General features: G+C 40.9%; 1 protein-coding gene across 3 annotated transcripts; it reads left to right on the top strand.

Annotated features, from left to right (window-relative positions):
* Positions 1–996: 996 nt before the first annotated feature.
* On the top strand, positions 997–21,118 carry LOC111644515 (glucocorticoid-induced transcript 1 protein-like). 3 transcript variants are annotated; one of them, XM_087170203.1, is made up of 9 exons: positions 997–1,151; positions 1,303–1,673; positions 6,569–6,714; positions 12,873–12,962; positions 15,093–15,218; positions 16,181–16,318; positions 18,088–18,277; positions 18,964–19,084; positions 19,431–21,118. In XM_087170203.1, the coding sequence occupies exons 2-9, from the start codon at positions 1,367–1,369 to the stop codon at positions 19,780–19,782; spliced, it is 1,470 nt and encodes a 489-aa protein (XP_087026329.1). In that variant the 5' UTR covers positions 997–1,151; positions 1,303–1,366; the 3' UTR covers positions 19,783–21,118. The 3 variants fall into 3 exon arrangements, with proteins under 3 accessions (XP_087026329.1, XP_023249175.1, XP_023249174.1); XM_023393407.2 differs by having other exon boundaries at positions 6,566–6,714; positions 15,096–15,218; XM_023393406.2 differs by having other exon boundaries at positions 6,566–6,714.
* The last annotated feature ends 686 nt before the right edge of the window (positions 21,119–21,804 follow it).

The raw sequence follows: 21,804 nt of genomic DNA, 5'->3' as shown, positions 1-21,804 counted from the left end.
TTTTTCCCTTAATTTTTGCTTGAAAAATGACTGAAATGATTATTCTGTTGTCAAAACAGCTGCAAATTATTTTTCTGTTGACTCTGATGATTAATCAACTTATTATTTCAGCTCTAATGAAAACAATAAATAGATAACAACATTTAGTATATTGCCTATTTATAAGATAAAATGTTATGGTAAACAGTATTAAGCGCTTGAAATATTGTATGGATAATGTATTAACTCACTTTACATGGTCCATGAGCAGTGGTCAACGAAAACTAAGGAAAGTGAACATCTACATTTCTATTACAACTGGAAAAATAGCCAGATTAACTTTCTAAGAGGCTCTTATTGACCCTCACTGTCCGAGGCAGTTTTCACTGATGGTTGCAGCTTTCCAGTTCTCCTATGATGGAATAATATGACCCTTCACCACATGTGCTGTGTTGTGAATAACAACAAAGTTACAGCTCGATATAAACTAAAACAGTGAAGGTCTTAACTCTAGATTTTGACACATGGTACAAGACCGGAGGGGAGGATGGACAATCTGGCATAGTTGATGGTGTGCAAATTTCTGACAAATTTGTGATTAATCAGATTATGTAGAACCAAATGCTATGGAGTAAAACAGGGCCTTTTGGTGGCCCTGGTAGGTGATCTGGCCTTGCAGCTGAGAAAGAAACCTCCAGAGCTTCTAATGGACCTTGTGACAAGATTGAGTCATATCCTTATAAGAACGATAGTATACTTTAAAATCTATTTATACAATACTGTGCTGTAGTATCTATTACATACACTATACAGGTGAAATTCATGAGCAATACATTGAATTTTCATTAAAAACTTTACCCATACTGATAACACATCGCAGACGTGATTGGTTTAAAGTACGGTCCATAGACAAACTTGGACGAATCAGCAACGTTACTGTACAACGCCACTGTCCAATCACAAGCTCAGAAGTGAGCACCGTGTCCCGCCCACAGGCATCAGCCAGTAGTCTGGCTGAAACAACTGTCATTTAGAGTGAGTAGACGTGATGGGGAAGACGGTGCTAGTGCTGGAAGACAGGAATTAAACGTTTCAAGAAGTGTCGAAAACAACTTTTAAAGTTACATATGTAAGGGTTACAGCTTACGTCGGCATGTGTTAGTATCTTAAAGGTAAGTTTATCTCAAAATAATATATGTTGGGGCTTTTTTTCCTCGAGCGCATGAGTTGAATTTTTTTTAAAAAGGAAGCTAACGTTTTTTTTTTTTTTTTGCTAACAAGCTAATGTTTATTTTACCGTTCCCCCACCACCTCCTCCTCTAGAGAAGCAGCAACTTTGGCAGTACGTCTCTCTTACTGCTATAGGAATTACATTCACTTTCGGAGGATGTCAGCCCCCAGCAACTCGCTTCAGCAGCCGAGGGTGAGACGCAGCAATGCGGGCTCCCCCGGCTCGTTCAACAACAGCAGCTGCCGTTTGTACCCCATCCGTGCCACCGTGCCCTACCAGCTCCTGCGTGCGGGTCAGAGCAGCCCGACGCGGGCGCAGACCCTCTACGGAGGAGCCACGAACAGCCGAGGCTCAAGCCCCCCCTCCAGCCCGACACTCAGTTCAGGAAGTGCAAATGCAAAGCAAAGACTGTCCCCCGAAAATAGGGACTCCTCCTGTCCCCCAGACTCTCCAGTTTCCAGAGGTAAAAACACTTATTTCACTCAACTGTTTTGCCTTACGTAGGCCAAGAAATGCCATGTCACCACGTGCTATTGTCCACTGATAACTTGTCATGGTAACTTTTTTTATTACACGGACTCGTATGCAGTTATACAATTACATTTTAATATGGTAATTGTGCAAAACTGCGTCAAATATTATATGTAAGGGAGTAGCCTGTATGTCTGGAACAAGGTTGGCACTTGATTTAAAGTAGGTTGATGCATTAACTATTTAGCCTATCATCCACTTACACTATTGGGCACTCATAAAGAGAATAGAGTGCACTATTGGCTCTTTTACTTCCTATGGACTTTTGACAGGAGAGAGGGGGAGGAGAGAATTGGCAGAAAGACATGCTTTCAGTTGTAAAAGGGGCCACGTCGGTCCCAGCAGAAGCAGTGCTGAGTGAATGGTCAGGTGTTGCCTAGTCTGACCTCTCACCATACATACAGCACAGAGCACTGTGCACATTCAGACCATATGCTGACACTCACCACGTTGCCTTCCACATGGAGGCAAGTGATGTGTCGTTTTATGTCATGCACAGCTGCTCCTTGGAAGTGATATTGAGACAATCTGAAGGAGGACATGAGAGTGCAGGCAGCCCTAAATCCGCATTTCCCAGTGCTTCACTAAATCTTATTTATGTGACAGCCTCTTCTGCCAAATATCGACGCTGTGGCAGATTTTTCAGACTGGTAGCCGTACCCTTTCATAGGTCAGAACTGCATTTTTCGCTGGAAGAATGCTGCTTTTTTTTTTTTTCTCTAAACCCTGTGTTTTCTGTACAACATGCAGACATAACCACACACTATCTGGCAAGTGTTTTAAGCACGTTGGGATATGGAAGTGTGTGAATCCAGCTTTCTTGTCCAGTATGTGGAGACAAAAAGAGAGTCTCATTCTAGTGCTGTTCAACCTCAGTGGGTGTTTCTGAATTTACATAAGTTCCAATGAAAATCACCAGGTATTCTCACTACATCAGTATTCTGTGCTAAACGAGATTAGGGCACGAATTGCCACGCGCTACACATCAACCACATGCCCCCATTAGTCCCCTTTTAATAGCTTATCCCTCTTACCTTTAACCAAAATGGCAGCGCTCTTGTCTCAGTGCAGCATGTTGGTTATTGTGGAGTTGTGTGTGGAATTTTCTGTTTGTGACGTGCTTCACATTCCTCCGTTTTTTTTTTTTTTTTGAATGAGATGACCTCCAACCTTGGCTAGTGTACCATGCAAGGCAGGAAACGAAGTCTGTTCTACAACAACTGAGTAGGCAGACTTACCAGGCATGACGAATTTTACCCGTGTTTGGCTAACAGTCGGTGTTGATTTCCCACCCCTGTGGCATGCCATGCATACCTCAGTCCTCTGAAAGGGACGACCTCTAACCCAGGCCAGTGTCCCATGTCAGCGGTGATGATGGAGACTTGACCCTCCTTCATGGCTGTGACCTCACAGTCCAAACATGCATGAGAGGCCTCAGATGACAACTATGATCATATCAATGAGGGGTTGGTGGCTACTACCAGTCAGAAATGCCAATTATCTTGCATCTCTCAGGAAGCAAACAAGTATTACAATGTGAGCATAATTTAGTCATCTTCATCTTTCATCACAGGATCCTATTTTGATGTGACTGGTGCAGTAGGCTTTGCACTTTGTAATTTATCATTCACTGTAGTGCTTTGAACCCACTCACAGACATAATGCTTGCCATTTGGTGGGAAATTCAATCCAAAATGCCCTACAGTACCATGGGTGTTAGTGCCAGCCAGTGTACATGTGGTAATGGACTGCACTGGTGTTCAAACAGTTCAGATCTTGGCCTGATAATCAAGGACAGAGTAAAGAGTGTTATATTCCGCATTATGACTTTTTGGGTTCACCAGCCATCATGACATCATTCTCTTACCATACTGTCCCAACAATGAAAGTCCCGCTCTCTGTCAAAGTGCCAGCTGTGCTGAAACAGGCCTGCTTCATTGTCACCCATTCAAACTGCAGAGTAGGACCAAATGTGAAAATGAGCGCGTTGTCCAAATCAGTTGACTCTGGTGGAACTGTACTGTGTTTACTGTAGTTTTATCAGCATGCTGGTCACAGCGTAACATTGTGTTGGATCTGGCAGTTGAAGGGTAACTTTGATGTGTTGTTAATATTGCTCATTTATCACAGTTCACTTACAAAAGATGGCATTGTTAGCAATGTCAGCATACCTTTCTCATTTATTTAGATACATTCAAACTAGTCCAAGCTGGTTTGTTGTGGGAGTTATCCACTGGACTCATCTAGAGATGCTAATAATGCTAACAAGCAATTTCCTGACCAGCTGAGGGACAGATGCTGAAACTCATAACTTTAAAACAGCACGGCCAAGATTAATATCATTCATATTTTATGAAAGACAGTGCCTCCTCAATGTTCTGCTTGCAATGAACACACATTTAACTTAAACAACTGATATGAAATAATGTTGAACTATGAACTGCAGGCTGGCTAGGTGTTTGAAGAGATCCCACTGTAACTATCATCAAATGTTTGATGATGTTTATTAGGTGTTATATAGTATATTGACTAACAGTATAAGTAGTAAAAACAATTACACCAGCTGCATCAGTAGTTTATGATACAGTGAGTACAGTGAGTGGCTGAAACAATTATTTTCTTTATCAGTTAATCTCTTGATTATTTATTTCAGCATTAATCATTTTTTCCGTTAAATGTCAGAAAATCAGAATCATATGGCTCTCAATGACTCTTAACATGGACACCGATTGATTTGCTACTGATCAAGTAAATGAATAAAAAAGTAAACTGTAATACATAGTACTAGTTAAGAATGATACGAGTAAAGTATCAACAGGTAGTGTCAGTAAAACCAAATACTGTATCCATTGTTTATATTTTCTCCTTAAACTTCGGATTAACAATAACCAACTTAGAAAGTTTTGACAATAGGAAAATCCCTGCTTCATAATTCACTGTGCAGGTAATGAGAGCAAGTACAATAAAGTTCAGTTCAACTGAAAATGTCCAAGATTGTCTGTATGACTTTTAAAGTGAAACAACTCCTGCCAGGTTGCCTTTAGCATCAAGTGCCATTTAAGTGAGCAGTTCAGAGATACCAAAAGTGCAGGGATTTTGTTCTGTGCTCACGAGATCAAGCTAAATTTTTAGGATTTTCCTGTGTCATCAGCCTTGTGGAAACCTACAGGAAACCATTCTGTTATGGTTTACTGATTTGGACCACATGTTTTTTTTTCACATTTGCTTCTGCCCTACAGTTAATAAACCACCTATTTATCCCTGGAAATGTGGCGATTTTTTATTTTTTTTTTCTCAGTTTGTCGAGTGGCCAGTGAAGGAAAGTTCTAATTAAAATTCAGCCTGAAAATACTCCTTTAATATCACAGACACCACTCACTTATCCCTGAAATCAGCAGATGGACTGCTTTGATGTCTTGGCTTCTTTCACACTGTTTCTTTTTTCTCATCAGGAGATTATTCTAGTCTGGCAAGTGGGGAGACGATGGAAAATAACCACAATCCCGGTTCTGAGAGCACTGGCTTGGCCTATATCAATATTGATGGAAATTTAGCCTGCTTCCTTTGTCTACAATGCTTCAGGGAATTTTACTGTAGCCCAGTAAGCTTACTTAGGCAATACCTTTGGGTGGGTAGGCCTGTGTATTCTATGAACAAAGAACAACAATGAATGGCTGTGTAGTTCTGTTAGGAGAGGGGTGCCTCATGTAGATAGTTTAGTCTGTGTGTGTTAGTTTGTGTGGTCGTGTTGGAAAGGCCTCAGCCTTGGCCTACTCAGACAAGGAATAGAGCAAATGGGCATATTTCCTGTTCATCATTCTATTCCTTTAGTCTATCTTTGATACAGAAATGAAGAAGCTTTCACTGACTTGCGGTAATCACACATAGTGCAAATGAGGCTAATAAATTTAATCCAGTTCTTACTGCAGCCTCATGCTGCTCTCATGCTAATGCCTTTGTGTTTGCGTGTTTTGTTTTTCTCTTTTTTTTTTTTTTCTGCGTGTCACTGCAGGAATGTTGAGTGGATGCAGGCAGTATTGATGTGCATTGTGGTGTGGTTGTTTATGAGTTCTTATGTGGGTGGTGTGTGCTTAACTGCTCTGGCTCACAGCAGACAGCTCTCATAACATCAGATACTCCTGCTCAGCCATTTACATTTGCTTCAGGCCTCAGCTCTCAAGCCTACTCTTACTAATACTTGTGAGATTAGAAAATGTGTCCATACTCTGAAAACAAGAGGAGATTGTAGGGCAGGTTCTCATCTTAATAAAACACAGTTAACTGTACTGTAACAGATGTGAGGGTGAACTGATGATTATAATGTATGGTTTTAGGAGATATTGTCTTTTTTGTGCCAGGGGCCTGAGTACCAATCAATTCTGTAATTGACTGAAATATATATATATATATATATATATATTCTTGTAATCTGAAAATCTAGCCACAATGCCTTTTGTGCTCCAGCTACTACACAGTTAACAAACCAGTCCAAGGAAGGTAACCTGCTGTGATTTTGACTATGTATTTGCTCTTCATTTCAGGTGAAAGGCTGTTTTACAGATATTTAAACCATTAGTGTTGATGTGCCACTCAGAATATGGCTCCCAGTCCTTGGCTACACATTTGCACCTAGGGATTTATTACACAATGACATTTTAGTAGTATATGTTTAACTTATTCTTATTGACACAGTCGGGAAAGTTGGCACGTCAAATTACAAAGATTCCCCAGGGTGTCTAGGAATATTGCTCACTAAGCACTGATGCTTGTATGAGTGTGTCTGTGCGTGCCTCATCCTGTTTCTTTATGTTCCCCAATTCACAGCAGAAAGGTCCAAGTTACAGGTTCGGAGTTCCAGTGCCATCCGGCGGACATCTTCCCTGGATGCCATCACAGGGCCATACCTCACCGGCCAGTGGCCCCGGGATTCCCATGGACCCTACCCTTCCTGTATGAAAGACAAAGCCACACAGGTACATACCATTCAGGGAATCCTATCTTGGCTATAGGCTTGAATAGGGGTGGGCTATCATGTTTTTCATGATAATAGAGTGGTGGAGTGGGAGGAGCTGCTGTTTCCGGAAGGTGTTTTTCTTCATTCTGTATTCCTATTTCAAAATTTTCTTTAACATGTTCAGTGTTAAAAACTCTCGCCAGCATTGCCATGGAAAAGAAGTCAGTCAGAGGTGCAAATCAGAGCAGTTGTCAATTCTTAAATTTGTGCATAAAAGTTTGAATTGATCCATCATGAATCCAGAATTTAAAAGTAAATCTGTTTGAGCTGCAGATTGTGTTGCCAGTTTTCTCAACACTAATCTTTAGCCCACTGCGGAAACTAGATGTTTCTTGTCAAAATACACCATGGGAGTTGTAGTAACTTCTCCCCTAGCATTTTCATGTACACAGTATTGTACCTTTGACTTTTTATCAATGAGCCAGGTGCTTTTCTAATGCAGCTGTCCATCTTTTTTTCACTGATGATTTAACCAGAAGAGTTTCATGCTGATCCAAGCTGTAGAAGTGCTCCATCCGTGAGTCACATAACAGTCTAAGGGAAAAATGAATGGGATTTTTACTTCTGGAACCACAGGCACCCAAAAAATGCTCCTTCCGCTTTGCGACGTCATGATAAACAAATAATACTGTGCCATATAAACATATTTACAGTGTATGTACATATAAATACTTAAAAGTGAAAAAAGTTGGTACCAAAAATGAAACAACTTTGGAAGTGTACACGTGGCTTGATAAGATTAACCCTCAGAGACATGTGGTGCTCTGATAGCCGAAGGTGCATATCACATGACCCCTCTCTCTTGCCTCTTTTCCTATTTCTTTCTACACTGTCAACTGTCACATGAAGGGTGAAATAATCTCAAGATGAGGTGTGTCAGGATCTGTCTGATTCAGCTCAGTAGGTAACAGTGACTGATCATCATGTCATACATTCGTCTTCTGTTAACTAATCAGAAAAGCACGTTCCAACACCGGGGGAGAAAGCAAAGCAAAGTTAGGAAAAGTGGAGTCAAATGGCTCAGTCAGTCATATTCATGTGTAAGCTCACTGCACAAAGAACACCTGGCTGAAGTTTGTTTAATAATCACAAGTTTGACACGTTTTACCGAATATGGTCTGCATTGAGTAGAGGCTAGTTCAAAGTTTGACTAATAAATATTGCCCAACTTTAGGTCAGAGTGTCTGGTAAATCCCTAAATTCACCACTCACTTTCACTTCTCTCTCAGAAAATCATGGTAGTTAGGACTTAGAAATAGTTACTGGTTTCTGTCATAGTGGCTGGTAAAGGAGACACATTTACAATCTGTGGCCAAAGATTTTGTTATAGCAATCTGATGGATGGTGGTGGAGTCTACTGCCAATAAAGGCCTAATAGACCTTTGGGTAAATAGTCTGAAATTCCCTCACAGCACCACATTTTAATACATTTATAACACTTCATGAGGCCTATGTATGCATTTCACATTGAGTCTGACCACAGTATTCCTGGACAGCAGCCCCACACATGATCACCCACTAATCTTGCCATGTGACTGATGGCTAAATGCAGTTTTTCTCAAAGAGCTTAATTTTTTTGGGGGGGGGCGGAGGTTTGGATTGGATTTGTGTTATGAAAGAATATTGAATATGTATGATCATGACGAGGGCTGCTCCGTCTTTGCTAACAGAAGCCTTTCATGTGTCTGAATGAGGACCGCCAAGCCTCATTTACATGGGCTTCATTTCTTTGTGTAGGCTGAGGAAGTGGTGAGAGGGCCTTGCAAGGTTTCTTGAAGTGGCTGTATGCAGAGTAAACACCTCTAATTACAGGGTTCCTGCCCAGCTCTGGAAAGACTGGACAAGTATGGAAAATCAATTTGATAATTATCATGTCTTGAAAAATGTTAATGCACAGGTCTGGGCACAAGTACACAGTGATCTTGCATTCCTACCCACTGTTTCTTTGGCATATTGTGATATTTGCCTTTGCTGTATGGTGACGTGGCCTTGACTATATTTCCCAGCCATTATCTGTGAAGAGCTGATTGAAGGCTGACTGAAATGAAAATCCACTAAAGAGATTTATGTCTGTCAGAGCTGTGGAAATTTTAGATGGAAAACATTTGGCTATGTTGTAATGATGTGGGAGAGTGTGACACACTTGACAATCGTTGAGCGATTAAATGCACAAACTCCCCCAAGGATAGTCAGAGACCATTTCCTGTTAACAAGCTATGCCTGGGCCCAGCTCTTTTTATAAGACAACAACAGCAAAAAGCAGCAGACAAAAGGTCCCTGGCTTCTTTTGTTGTGCATTGCACAAGTTCAAGACAGCCTCTCCTTTGAGCTGTTATGTAGCCCTGCATGGAGGTGAAGTTGTTTGCACCTGTCCCCCTGGCTATGGCTGAGGCGAGGAGAAATCCCACTGCTTACCACCTGGCCCTCGTGGCTGCACGGCCCGCCTGCCTTTTGTGTGGGAGTTGAGGAGCAGAGGGCCCATACATATGCTAATCACTGTTCCGGGATAGGTCTGTGTGCCCTAGGCCCTGTGGTTACAGAACACAGAATGTCTGTATGAAGATTAGGGCCCTGACACACCAAGCCGACCTCAAAGAACTAGCACCGACAAAGGCAGACTGATCAAACAGTGTGCGTCGCCTCACGTCTTCTGTTAAAAGTTGCACTTGAATACAACACAAAGGCTATTGCCGACAGCCAGCTGACCACTGACATGTGTGTACGTTCTGTCCCTGTGTGAGAGGAAATGGCTAATCAGTGGTCTGAATTTGTAATCTGAAAAACATAACTGAAAGACAAACAAAATAAACTGGCCTGCTGTTTTTCAAGCTACTGTGAATCTGCTTAAATGGTTTCATTACTGGCCTTGAATATGAATTGAGAATACACCTGGTGTGGAGTTTTTTTTTTTTTTTGCTGACAGCTGCCAAACCAGTGACACCAAACACAAGTTGCCCACAAATGCTTAATGATGTTGTGACATTGCCAGACATGCAACTTCTGTAGTGTGACACAATTAATCCTACTCCCCTATATTTGCCTCGTATGATCTTCATGTAAACTTAGTTGTGTATTGTCGGTTAGTGGTTTATCTGAATATAGATTAATGCGGTTTGAAACAAGAACAAGCAGCAAAAACACCCTTTCAGTGATATCTTTCCTTTTTTTGGAGTTTCAGTATTGAGTTTCAGAAATGCACAAGATAACGTATATATATATACAAAGTCAACTCACCGAATCAGAATCTATGTTCTCATCTCTGAACCTCACCAAACGATAGCAGTGGCACTCTGCTCACATGTCTCAACGTGCAGTCTAAACAAACCAGCACAAATTCCACAGCAGTTCTATTGAAGCCCAGTCATTATTTCCTGCTTTGGAACAGAGCTGGATTCTTGAGGATGTTGCCTGCTTGTAACCCTTTGGGTGGGAATCATAATGGGAAGCAAGCTGCAGGCTATGGTAACAAGGTTTTATCTGTACAGCAGTACATTATCAGACATGACACCTGGCATACAAGTCTACTAAGCACACAATTCAGACCATAAGTTCAAGAGCTAGCATGATAAAGGGGCCTCTGAGGCAAATAAAGGTGGATGTTCTTGTTAACAGACAATTTGTTTGTGGGGAACACGGACAATAAAGAAAGATAGCCTGCAGTATTTTTAACGGTCTTGTTTTACTATGGATAACTTCCAAATTGAGCTATCCACAATAAAGAAAAATGTGACCCCTGCCTTGACAGTTGTGGCCTCAAAGGTAATTTGCATTCTTGAGATTTAAAACTGAAACATAGACCAATGTCGAGAGTCCCCTTTGTGTCTGAAAGATTGAATATCTTGTGATGACCGTAAAAACCCCCAAGCTGATATTTGTTTAAATGCCCGCTAAAATGAATACAGTTAGGGTATTAGCCTCGGGCTAAATTCTCCCCTCAGGTGAGAATTCTTTGAAATTAAACACTTCCTGGAGATGTAGGAAAATATCACTTGTATTTTGTTATTTACTGAATGGTATTGAATTGAACTATGTGCAATGACACCACTTTGTCCTGTGCAGCTCTATGAAAACCTATACATATCACTCACTGCCAAATCAAAGCATTTCCCATTGAGAAACAAGTAGCGAGAGTAGCATGCCTACTTTATGACATAGAACATCTGTGAGAGCTTAGTTTTTCCTCAACGGCTAAGTTCACTGCTCCATAACGCCTGTCTGCCCTTTTACAGCAATCTGTATTCTGTATGAACAGATTAGGCTGCAGCATCAAGTCTCTCAATGTTTGGCAGAGGCTTCAAACAGCACAAGCCATTTCATAGGCCATGCACAAAATGTTAATGCTAAAGGCTAGCTACACATCTGCCATCCAGCGTGGCCAAGCACAGTGGTCCCTTTTTATGAGAGCACAAGCACTCATTTAATTCGCTGTCCTTTTCGGGGGAAACCAGCGCCAGCAACCCAGAGCAAACGGCTTCACGGGTGTTCCTCATTATTCACAGTGTGATATTCCATATCATAGGGCAAGGCTTGTGCGATAGTTGGAGAGCCATAGAGGTTTTTCTGTTTGTGTGGGGTCAGACATAAGGCAGTGTGAAGACATTGACATTTAGGATGTTTCGTACTACTGTGCTAACCAAAAAACGTCAGATGTTTAAGGATTTGTTTGAGGACCAGAGGCACTGTTGATATGCATAATCAGGGGGAAGTGTGTGGTTTCAGACAACCCTATGAAACATCCTCAGTCTGTTTCTGTTTTTGCATATATTTACATAACTTAACCGTTTCCTTGTTTATGCAGTAGAGGTCTAAAAGACATGTTCATTGAGACAGAACTGCCTCTATGCTCTCTGGTACCAAATGTTTTGTATATCAGATGTTTTCTTACTGCTGTACTAACTACTAGCCAAATGTCTCTGTAGACTCATTGACCTGGTATTAGTCTTGTGTTGCGCTGTACATTTTCTGCAAATCAGAGTAGTGCATATGGGATAAATAGTTATATTAGTTTGTAGAATTTCATTACTGAAGGTGCAAGGTGAAAACTCCAAGGTGGGGACTCACCACCATCTCTTGTCACCTGTGTCTGGGAAATATGTCTTCTTGGCAGGTAAACAAATATTATTTGGTATCCTTGTAATTATTTTTTAAAACTGTTTTGCTTGTGGTGATAATGGCTGGTGGATTTTGGAATGTGTCGGTCGGTTTAGCCCGCAGACAAAAATAGTTTTTATTTTATTTATTTTTTTTAATGCCTGCCACAGATGTATTTATCTTAACCTGGTTCACAAACGGAAATAATCAAACATGCTGTAACTTTTGTTTTTCCTGTTGAATGTAGTTCTTTCCTCAGGGATGGTATCTCATGAATGTTTTCCTCGTTTTCATTGATTCCAGATTTTTCAGCTTTACTTCTGAACACACGGCACTCATTACTGCTTTCACCCACATCTTTCTCAACTGCTTGTTCTTATCCAAACATTATACATTTTAGGTATTTATTTTGCCCACATCATGAGTGACTCCACAGTGAGGGATCACATTAGCTATTCAGTTTCATAATGAGGGACATTTCATGAGTTTGTAGGAGAGAGCTTTGTATAAGCTTTTAGCTTCCTACCTCTGTGCACAATCATCTCCTTACCTTTTACATTCATGCACACTTGAGTTTATGTTGGTAAGTGTATTTGTATATATGTGAATGTCTTTGTGTACATATCATATCATTTATAATAACTGTATTTTTAATAAGATTTGTAACTGACTTGATGGGCAAGTATTCAACAACACTCGGCAAGAACTACATTTGTGACCTTTCAGTTGTATGATCTTTGTAACAATAGGCCACCTTGCCATGTAAACAAGTCTAAGAACCTATAGGTTGGTTAATCCTAGGTTTTAAAGGTGATGTAATGTTTTCTATTTAGATATTTTGGCTTAAACAAACAATGGAAACTTGTGTTTATGCTCTTGTGCAGGAGTACTATTAGACTTGTCTCTGTGTGCGTTTGCAACATAAGATTTGTTGGCCACAGTGTCTTGCGGTACATATGGAGCATGTATCAATGGCATTAGTTGTGTTTGTGGTTCTATGTCATCGTTTATGTTTCTGTGTTTCAGACTCCAGGTCTCTGGATCGACGAAGGAGCAGAACAGGGAAGTCCTCACCAGAGGTCAGCCTCCTGGGGCAGCGCAGACCATCTCAAAGAGGTAGATTCACCTGTGTTAACCTTGGCTCGCCCAAGTCACAGCTGCCTCTGACATCAAAACCACAGACAGTTGATTAACACAGTGCACCAGTGTCAGCAATCCATCTACTAGCTTCAAACAGCCAAAACGTGCAGCATGTTTTTGAGGTTCATGCATTTACTCAAATGTGTTTTATTTGTCAGGGTCTGAGGTCAGCCTAAATATTATGCTCCTTATGGTTGGTTTCCACTCCTGTCTATTCGCTGAACTTGGTGGCCAACCAACCGACCACATGGATCTATTAGGTCTCAAGCTTTCCAGACCACAGTCTAAATTTAACCTCCTTCTCCCCTCTGTTTCCCACTCAACTGCACCCTCGCATCTCATTATGGCCTGTTGTTTTTGAGAGACAGTGCAGGAACTCCTCTCAAGGGTGAAAAAGCCATATTGTTCCCTCCTTAGCTCGAGAGTAAACCGACTCTGGGTAACTCGTGTTACTTAAAAACTTCGCAGTGCTTATTGTGTTGTCCCTGAATCATATTTTTCTGTTTTACAACATAATGATGGTTCCAAAGTACTGACACACACACACCAGGGAACAAATCATATAAAACATTTACACTTTCAAAAATCAATTTCAGCCACACTTAAACACCAGCTCATAGAGGTACATACCATACATTTTAGAGCCAACATGCCAAGCACTGTAAATTCAAGTCTGTAATAACTTCATAACACACAGGTACAGAAGGTCAATACTAAAATGTTCTTTGGATCGAACAGGCTTTGCTTTTACTTTGTTGTCCATGTGGTAACACTTGTCTGATCATGCTAAGCACATCAAGTGAGACATCTAGATGCCCAAGAATCTGACGTTATTCACATTGCTGTTAAATTGCCAAGATGACATATGGAAGTGTTTGGGTTTTTATTGTAAATACAATACGACGTGGTGTGGATTTAAATTACCAGTGGTCACATTGCACCTCAGCAATGTCAACAGTTGTAAATGGGAGACAGCAATAAGAGATGCATAAAATGCATTTCCCAGCGAGGGAGTAACAGCACTGTGATCTCATAAAATCTGATTGTTAGAATCAGATTTCATTAATAACATCCATGTGTCAATGTAGCCATGCATTATCACTAGGCCTGTTTGAAAAATGTAGTGTTCAGTTTTCTACAGACAAACCCAGGCCCTTGGCCTGCACAATCAATAGCATAGCACAGCCAGGAAAACCTCTTTCTCGTCCTCGGAGATTACATTGGGATTGCCTGGACTTGTCATTATCAACTGTTGCGGTCACTCAATGAATGTAGTGAACTGCATTCAAGCTCTCTAACCTCTGCGATTACATGTGTGGGAGGACATCTATGAAAAGAGCGAGTCTCTTTGTTGACTGTGTTGCCAGGATTACAAGATCAGCATTGAAGACCACACCTTTGTCTGCATAGTACAACTGCGTCTGTTAGGCTCACAAAGGGTATCCTGTTTTTAGGCTCATACTGGGCCACATCCAGAAACACCCACTGACCTAACTTGTTTCATCATCAGACATACATGGCTAATCATTTGCACTATACTGCCCTGCAACAATATTCAGGTCAAGTCAACCTTCGAGTGCACACTAGTACATATTTTTGTGAAAAGCCCAATAGTGCCATATTATAGTTGTTAGTCACATAAGAGAAGAAAGCCTCCCAGTCATCCTAAAAATTATGAAAATAAAGAACAAATATTAATTTGGCAAAATAACAATATTCTTATCAGTGTGAGTTATCATTGTTCTCCTATCTGTTGCAAAAAGGAGGAACCGTTACTTCAATGAAAAAGAATTCAACCAAACACTAAATGTTTCAGATCTTTTATATTATTTCCATATCAGTTTATTTTGAGGCAATTAATCTGGCACTATTTCGATAATCAATTAACGTTTAAATCATTTTTTTAAGCAAAAAAGCCAAATGCTTGATAGTTCTAGCTTTTTGAAATGGCAGAATTTAGCTGTTTTCTCCTGTATTAACATGTACATCTCAGTTTCATTCATTTCACTCATGAGAAAAGTTAAAATTTATATTTTGATAGAAATACTGCCTGCATGATTTGATTGTGAGCTATCATTTGCTGAAGTGATGTCACTTTTCTTCCAGCAGATTGCTAAACTGAGACTGCAGCTGCAGCGCAGCAAACAGGTCAGTCGGCAGAGTAAAGACAGGGAGCAGAGCTCACTGCAGCTGCCACAACAGGCGCAGCACAGCAATGCATGCCAACCTCAGGTGAGTTATTCCTGTCAATATTCGTGCTCTTGCAAACTGAATCACCGGCACGCTCTTTTCAGGTGAAAACATTAACTAACTCTGACTTTGGTGATGCCCTGTCAGCAGCAATATGATAAGGTAGCTTAGCAGCCAAGGAAAAAAAACATAGAAGTGAAACAGACGGTGACCAAACCATATCACAGCTGTTGAAGATAAGAGAACTGAATATGAATATAAGTTGGCTTTCTACATTACTTGGTTAACAGTTTCAAATCATATACTTATCAGGATTTTATTTTCAGGTTACCAGCTAGCCATGATTGTAAAATGTAGTAAAAATAAAATGTGGCCACTATTTGAGAAGTAGGTGTAGTATGAAACTTTTATATTTTTATAGTAGTGGAGTATTTTTTTAGTTTTTGCGTGTCTATGTAGACCGTACAGTATTTGATCATAAGTTTATGATGTTGTATGTTGCACAGCATTTGCCTGAGGAGGTCTAGTTGTCGAGTCTCCGTTTTGACCAGTTGTGTCAAAAGAGGAGAGGAGAGGGGGAATGTGTCTGGGCATGCCTGGTCCTCTCCTTGTTTGGAGTTCATTCATTCACAGATGCCCAGCAACGGTGCATCAACCACTGTGGGAAAATTAACATAAACAGCGATATGCTATGCCCTATACCCATATGTGGTAGATCCCAGTCGTGGCTGTGTTTTTGTTCCATATTATATTTAATCCCACTATGTATTTAAACTGAACACCTCCACCCATTGAATATCTCATGGAACTGGATCAGCAACAATTCAGTACTGCAAGCAGATCTCCAAGACACATCGGTATTGTGTATTTCATTGCACAACAGAACTGAATGTACTTTAGTGTGTCCTGAGAGGGGGGGGAGTGTATGTATTTGAGTGCATATTATTTTGACGTATACATAGGTTTCCACTTATATTTGATTTTTTTTCTGTCTTTGCTTCCAGTACAAAGGAACTTCATCAGCCTTGTCGACAATCCCTGTGCCAAAATCCCTCATATGCAGAGTGCCGAGCAGCGTGGAGGGTATCAACCACGAACTAGAAAATGTTTTCATCAGAGAGGACTGGGAGCAGGGGATACAGGTAAGGGATATTTACACACACCAGCAACAGGTGAAGTAGTGTTTAAAAATAACTTGAAATGCTTGTTGAACTGCAGACCGGCGCGGTATGTGATAAACTCACCCAAAACTACCTTATCTGTCCTCTTGCAGTCCAAATTAGTTTAAATGTCAGGTTCATGTCCTGTAGACTGTAAATACAAACAACCAAGTGGGAGAGAATGGTTGACAGCAGCATATGAGTAGGACATATAAGGAACCTTTTACTGCTGCAATCTGTGTCGGTGAAAAGAACTGCAGCATTGTCCAAAAATGTGTCAAAATGGCTGTAAAGACACTATTGCTGGTAGTTAAATGTATTAATGCAAATACAATCAATGCAGCTACTTATTATAGGAATGAAATGTGTTTATAGCCTACACCACTGTTTATATATGTTAAAGTTGTTAGCAAATTGCTACAAAGATGTAACACAATAGAGAACGACTCATTTTGGATTTATGTCTCTTATCCTGGAGTGAGTACAGGGCTGGCTTTAGGGGTAATCATCAACCAACACCAACCATTTCAATACTGTGTGAAGGCTCCCAAGTCATCTCAATGGGATGTTTTCCCATTCTCGTATTCTGCTCACATGCAGTGAATACAGCAAAAGCTACAGTCCGTGATCCAAATGTAAACAAAATGCATCACTTATCCAAACCAAAACACAGAATTGGAACTTGCAGTGTCTCTAAACTTGCTTAATCATCTTTTAATACACAGACAAAAGGGCAATATACACACAGGCAGTGTATAACGCATGCCAATACCCATTGTTCTCTACTTGAGCCCATATGCCAGCCGTCGAGTCTTGTCGTTGTTTACACATCACTGTGCATCAGCTCTTCAGAAAGGCAGCACATTTATCAAGGTTGTTCCCTGGATCTTCACAACATCCCAGCTACCTCCATGTTAACTGCTCTTTAGTGCAGCCAATGTCTGTGTGATGCAAACGTGTTTTGTCCAGTGTCCAAGTGCAAGAGTCACAGGCCAGGTTCAATTAAGTTGAAGTTTATATACATGAATATACCTGTGGTCAAAAAGGCTATGCTTAAAATTTATTACATGCACACAAACAACCCTCTTGTAAAGTCACTTACAACACTGTGCACCATACAGTCAGACAGCAGCACACATATATTCTAACTCACTGAATTAAATCTCTTGGAGGCGAGTAGACCCGTAAATCTTGTCTGATGTGGGGTAGTAAACCTTGGCAGTGCTGTAGAGCTCTCCCCTCTTAGAAAGTCACAAACACACACATAAACACACATACAAACATCACACCACTACAGATTTACAGCCTGCTGTGCACCAAGCCTCTTTTTTTTTTTTTTTCCTTCTCTCCCATTTGAATCAGCTGTGCCAAAGCAGAATGCTCTGCATATCACATCGTTCATCTACTGTCAAGTATTACCATCTGGTGTGGTGTTTGCTTCTCCAATTGCCCTTTAAAGAGACAGACAAACACACCAGAGGCCTTTTAGTTCCAGTCATTCTTGGACTTTTTAGCTGATGCTCTTAACGCAGACTGACGTCGTCCACTGAATGAGCAGGTAGCTGTTCAACATCTGGCACAGGAACACTTCAACAGTTCACACGAGTTTTTCAAGGACACATTGGCTGTTTTTTGGGGGGTTGAATGTGACCTTTTTTTTTAAACACTAAGCATCACCTTTCTGCTATTTTAGGATCCATGTATGTTTACGCATGACCTCTCACCACCCCCTTCGCACTCTGACCTCACAGGCCATGGATGTGGTGGATGGCCGTCGCCCCCCCTTCCCTCCACATCGCTACAGCAATGGCGGGGACACACGTGACACAGACACACAGGCCCCTTCCAGTGGCGACTCCAGCCCATCGCCCCGGCCCTGCAGCTCTGACCACCTCCACTCCCCCGACGGAAGCCCCTGTTCTGCAGAGGAAATCGACAAAGGTGTGCCTTCGCTGTTTGACAGATGCAGTTTTAGTGTTCAGTCAATTAAAGGGCAACTTCACCAGTTTTACACATCAGAGTGCATTTACAGGTCTTGGTGAGTACAATTGCACGTGAGAAAAAGTTGTATAAACACATTAGCTTGATTCATTTATTTTTCTTTTTTTTCATGCAGAGCTGTGGCTACTTGTTTTAGTTTTAGTATTTTCCTGGTCAGTTGCCACCTGCATGCATCTCAAAAAGATAACCTAAGACAGGCACATGGACAACTCTATGCACGAAGCTATTCCAGAGGATTGAACCTCAACACTTTTTGGCCCCAACTGACAGCCGGCATTAGATTCATGCTTAGACTTGTACTATTGTTTACTTTAATTCAAAATTTTAATTTATTCAGGTAAAGTCCCAATAGAGCTGTTGAATAATTGGGCTTTTGTTAAATGAAAAGAGGGTTTTGTAGATTTGGATGTTGTGTCCTGTAAAGTAAGAAAAAAGTATAGCTTTAGCACTGGACCACATACTTGGGTTTAGTATTAGCACAGTATTGAAAATTGTTACATTATACAAAGCCCTACTTCAAGCCCATTGCAGCTCCTAAGAGGTAAAGTTTTTGTGTTTCCCTGTTTGTTGTATCATTACTAAAAAGAAAAAGTAAAGTAAATGTTGTTCTCTTTGTGTATTTTCAGACGGTGTGTGCAGTTCTCCTCTCCCCAAGTTTGCCACTTCTCCCAAACCTAACAACAGCTACATGTTTAAACGGGAACCTCCAGAGGGCTGTGAGAAGGTCAAAGTGTTTGAAGAGTTGGTGTAAGTATTTTCGACTTTTGTTTTTTCATTTCAACATCTGTGTATGTTTTTAAATGCGCCCTCGTATTTGACACTTTGCTACTGTGCGGCTGTGCTGTTGTCTACTGTCCAAACGCTGAGCATACTGATCATTAAAAAAAACAACCAAACAAAAGATACACTTTACTGTACTACTTCATCGACTTTGAGATACTAAAATACAAAGCAACCAAGCTTATTTGCATTGTGGGTGGCAGGGATGAGGGAAAATGGTTGTGTAGGACAAACAATTTGCATTTAATGTGAACAGTCATATAAACACAATATAGCAAGCAGAAATACTGAGCTCAACTTCTACTGTCTTCAGGTCTGGCAAATCAAAAGGCTTCCCTCTTTTCTCATGCCCGGACAAAAACAAGGTGAACTTCATTCCCAGGGGCTCTGCCTTCTGCCCTGTCAAACTCCTCTGCTCCTCCCTCTTCTCCCCGGTTTCTCCCTCGTCCTGCTCCTCGGCCAGCCCCGGTGTTCATGGCAACGAGAGCCCTGGGCCTCAGGTGACCCCGACTCTACCCACTGCACCACTACCTACCTTTCCGGCCTCCACTGACTGGAGCACCGACAAAAGCACAGGTGTTAACACAGACAACAGCACAGACAGCCAGAGCCCCGACGCAGATATGGGGAAAGATGGCTCAGCACAAGTTCTCCTCACCAGCTAGTCCTCAGGTATTCATGACCAAACCACCTACAGCTCAAACATTTCAACTAGTCAGGTGGTAAGGTTTCAAAAAAGAAAAAAAAAAAATTCCTTGCACTCCGTTAATCCTAACATTAGCCAGCAGGGAGTGCCCAAGGTCCAGAGATGACAAGCACTTTGGAGGATAATAGTACCAGCGTCCTGCTGCACAAGCATTACTGCTCGGTCCCAGTGTTTGTCTCGCTCATGTGATGTTTTATCAAGAAAAACTTGATGGTTTGGCCGTTCCCATTCAGATTTTAGAGAGCACTGACCTTGGGCACAGCCTCCCTTCACCCGTCACTAACTTAGCCTTCTCCTCTGTACCGTGACTCACCCATAACAAAAATAGCTTTGCTTTCTTTTGCAAAAAGTAGAGGTGACTGCTCAAATTATTGTGTTGCGTAGCGCCGGCAGTTCTATCAAGTTGAAATTAAAAAGGAAAAATCCAAAACTTTGACAAGAGACAACTATCAGAAACACATTCTACTCATGTTATCTAACCAGCTTATTAGCTGTTAAGTGTTCAGCGAGCTCAAATCTAAAGTACATATATGTAAGCTTTTTGACAGGATGGGAAATGCTTGTTTCATCTTTTTAACATACCGGGATGTCTTACAGTCAGAATACCTTTCCCCACATTAACCACAAAGTTTGCACTTGTTAAGACCAGGTCCATGGCCTTTTTTATTTGTTTATTTTAAAGTATTCGTAGCACAGTGTCTGTGTGAAACCAGCAGTGACTGGAGTGCAGGCTCCACCCAACAGGCTTACAATCCAAGACTTAGATCTGCATTTCTAGTCTGATCACTATTTAAACTCCGTTAGCTCAACACAAAATGCTAATATCAGCTGTTTATTCAGAGACCAAAAAACCAATCACAAAGCACACAAATCCCCCATTGCCTTCTTTTATTGCCCCACACTACCCAGAACAATAACTCAGGTTATGTGGAATGTACTTGCTTGGACTATGTTGCCTTTCCCCAGTGTTTGACTTTCTTCTACAGAAAGACAATACAGTCTTTCGCAGAGATGTTTTATTTTTTTCCCTGGAGAGGGAGGTTATTACAGACTGAATCAGCTGATTGATGTCACAATTCGTGACAGATGGCTTTTGCATTAACCTGTTCAGGTTAGAGTTTCAGGTGCTATGACACATTCCAGAGATCACAGTTGCATTGGTCAACCGTGAGTTCTCATGTAAATGGAACTAGCTAAATAAGCTACATCCTCCAAAAATTAAGAAGTTGACAATTATGTTGTTTGTTTTGCCCCTTCGTTAAATATATACCAAAGCAAATCTCTAAACAATGAAAGGCCTGTCATTTATTTGGGACACAAGAGGCACCACTTTTGTGCCAGAAGCAGAATGTTTAAGTGTGTTTTTGTTTTGTTTATAAACAGTTCAGCAACATATAAACACTGGTTCATAGTGTTTGAAACACAGGCGCTAATCGTTAAACCAAGTTGAAGCACTTACGTGGAAGTGAGACGATAATCACTGTTTTTTATTTTGGACCAATTTGTAAGTTAAAACAATCAGAAGTTGAGTGTGCAATTGATTTTGTTTTTAAGTAAATCTACACTAACATTTTTTGTGTAACAAAGTTTGGCTCAAACTACATATCCTAGCAGATGTGCCCTGACGTTACCTGCACAAGTTGTATCACCGGAATATATAAAATAAAAAAAATAAATAAAAAAACAACAAAAAAACATGACCCATTTAGAGCGGGTTAACTTTGAACAGGAGGATTAAACTAGTAAATGTTCCATTCCAAAACGTTGGTCTATCTAGCCACTTGCGCACAGATACAAATATGAACAACATATGCAAAGCATTCCTCACAGTTTAAGTTGAAATTCTCTGTTCTGCTTGCAGCTCCAAGAGTTTCAATACTAATTCTAATTTTATTCACAAGCTCATTGTGCAGTGCAGTTAAGAAATGGTTGCCATGTTCGGCAATGATGATTCAGTTTTCCTGTGTATTATGCATTTTTA

This window comes from Seriola lalandi, unplaced genomic scaffold (genome assembly GCF_002814215.2).
Source record: "Seriola lalandi dorsalis isolate HSWRI2012SDOR001 ecotype SW California unplaced genomic scaffold, Sedor1 jcf7180002054934, whole genome shotgun sequence".
NCBI lineage: Eukaryota > Metazoa > Chordata > Actinopteri > Carangiformes > Carangidae > Seriola > Seriola lalandi.
This window is presented reverse-complemented; position numbering and strand designations above follow the sequence as displayed.

Coding starts and splice junctions, on each gene's coding strand:
- LOC111644515 (XM_023393406.2), top strand. CDS start 1,367: ATGTCAGCCCCCAGCAACTCGCTTCAGCAGCCGAGGGTGAGACGCAGC. Junction 1,674..6,565: donor AGACTCTCCAGTTTCCAGAG/GTAAAAACACTT, acceptor CCCAATTCACAG/CAGAAAGGTCCAAGTTACAG. Junction 19,085..19,430: donor AAAGTGTTTGAAGAGTTGGT/GTAAGTATTTTC, acceptor TACTGTCTTCAG/GTCTGGCAAATCAAAAGGCT.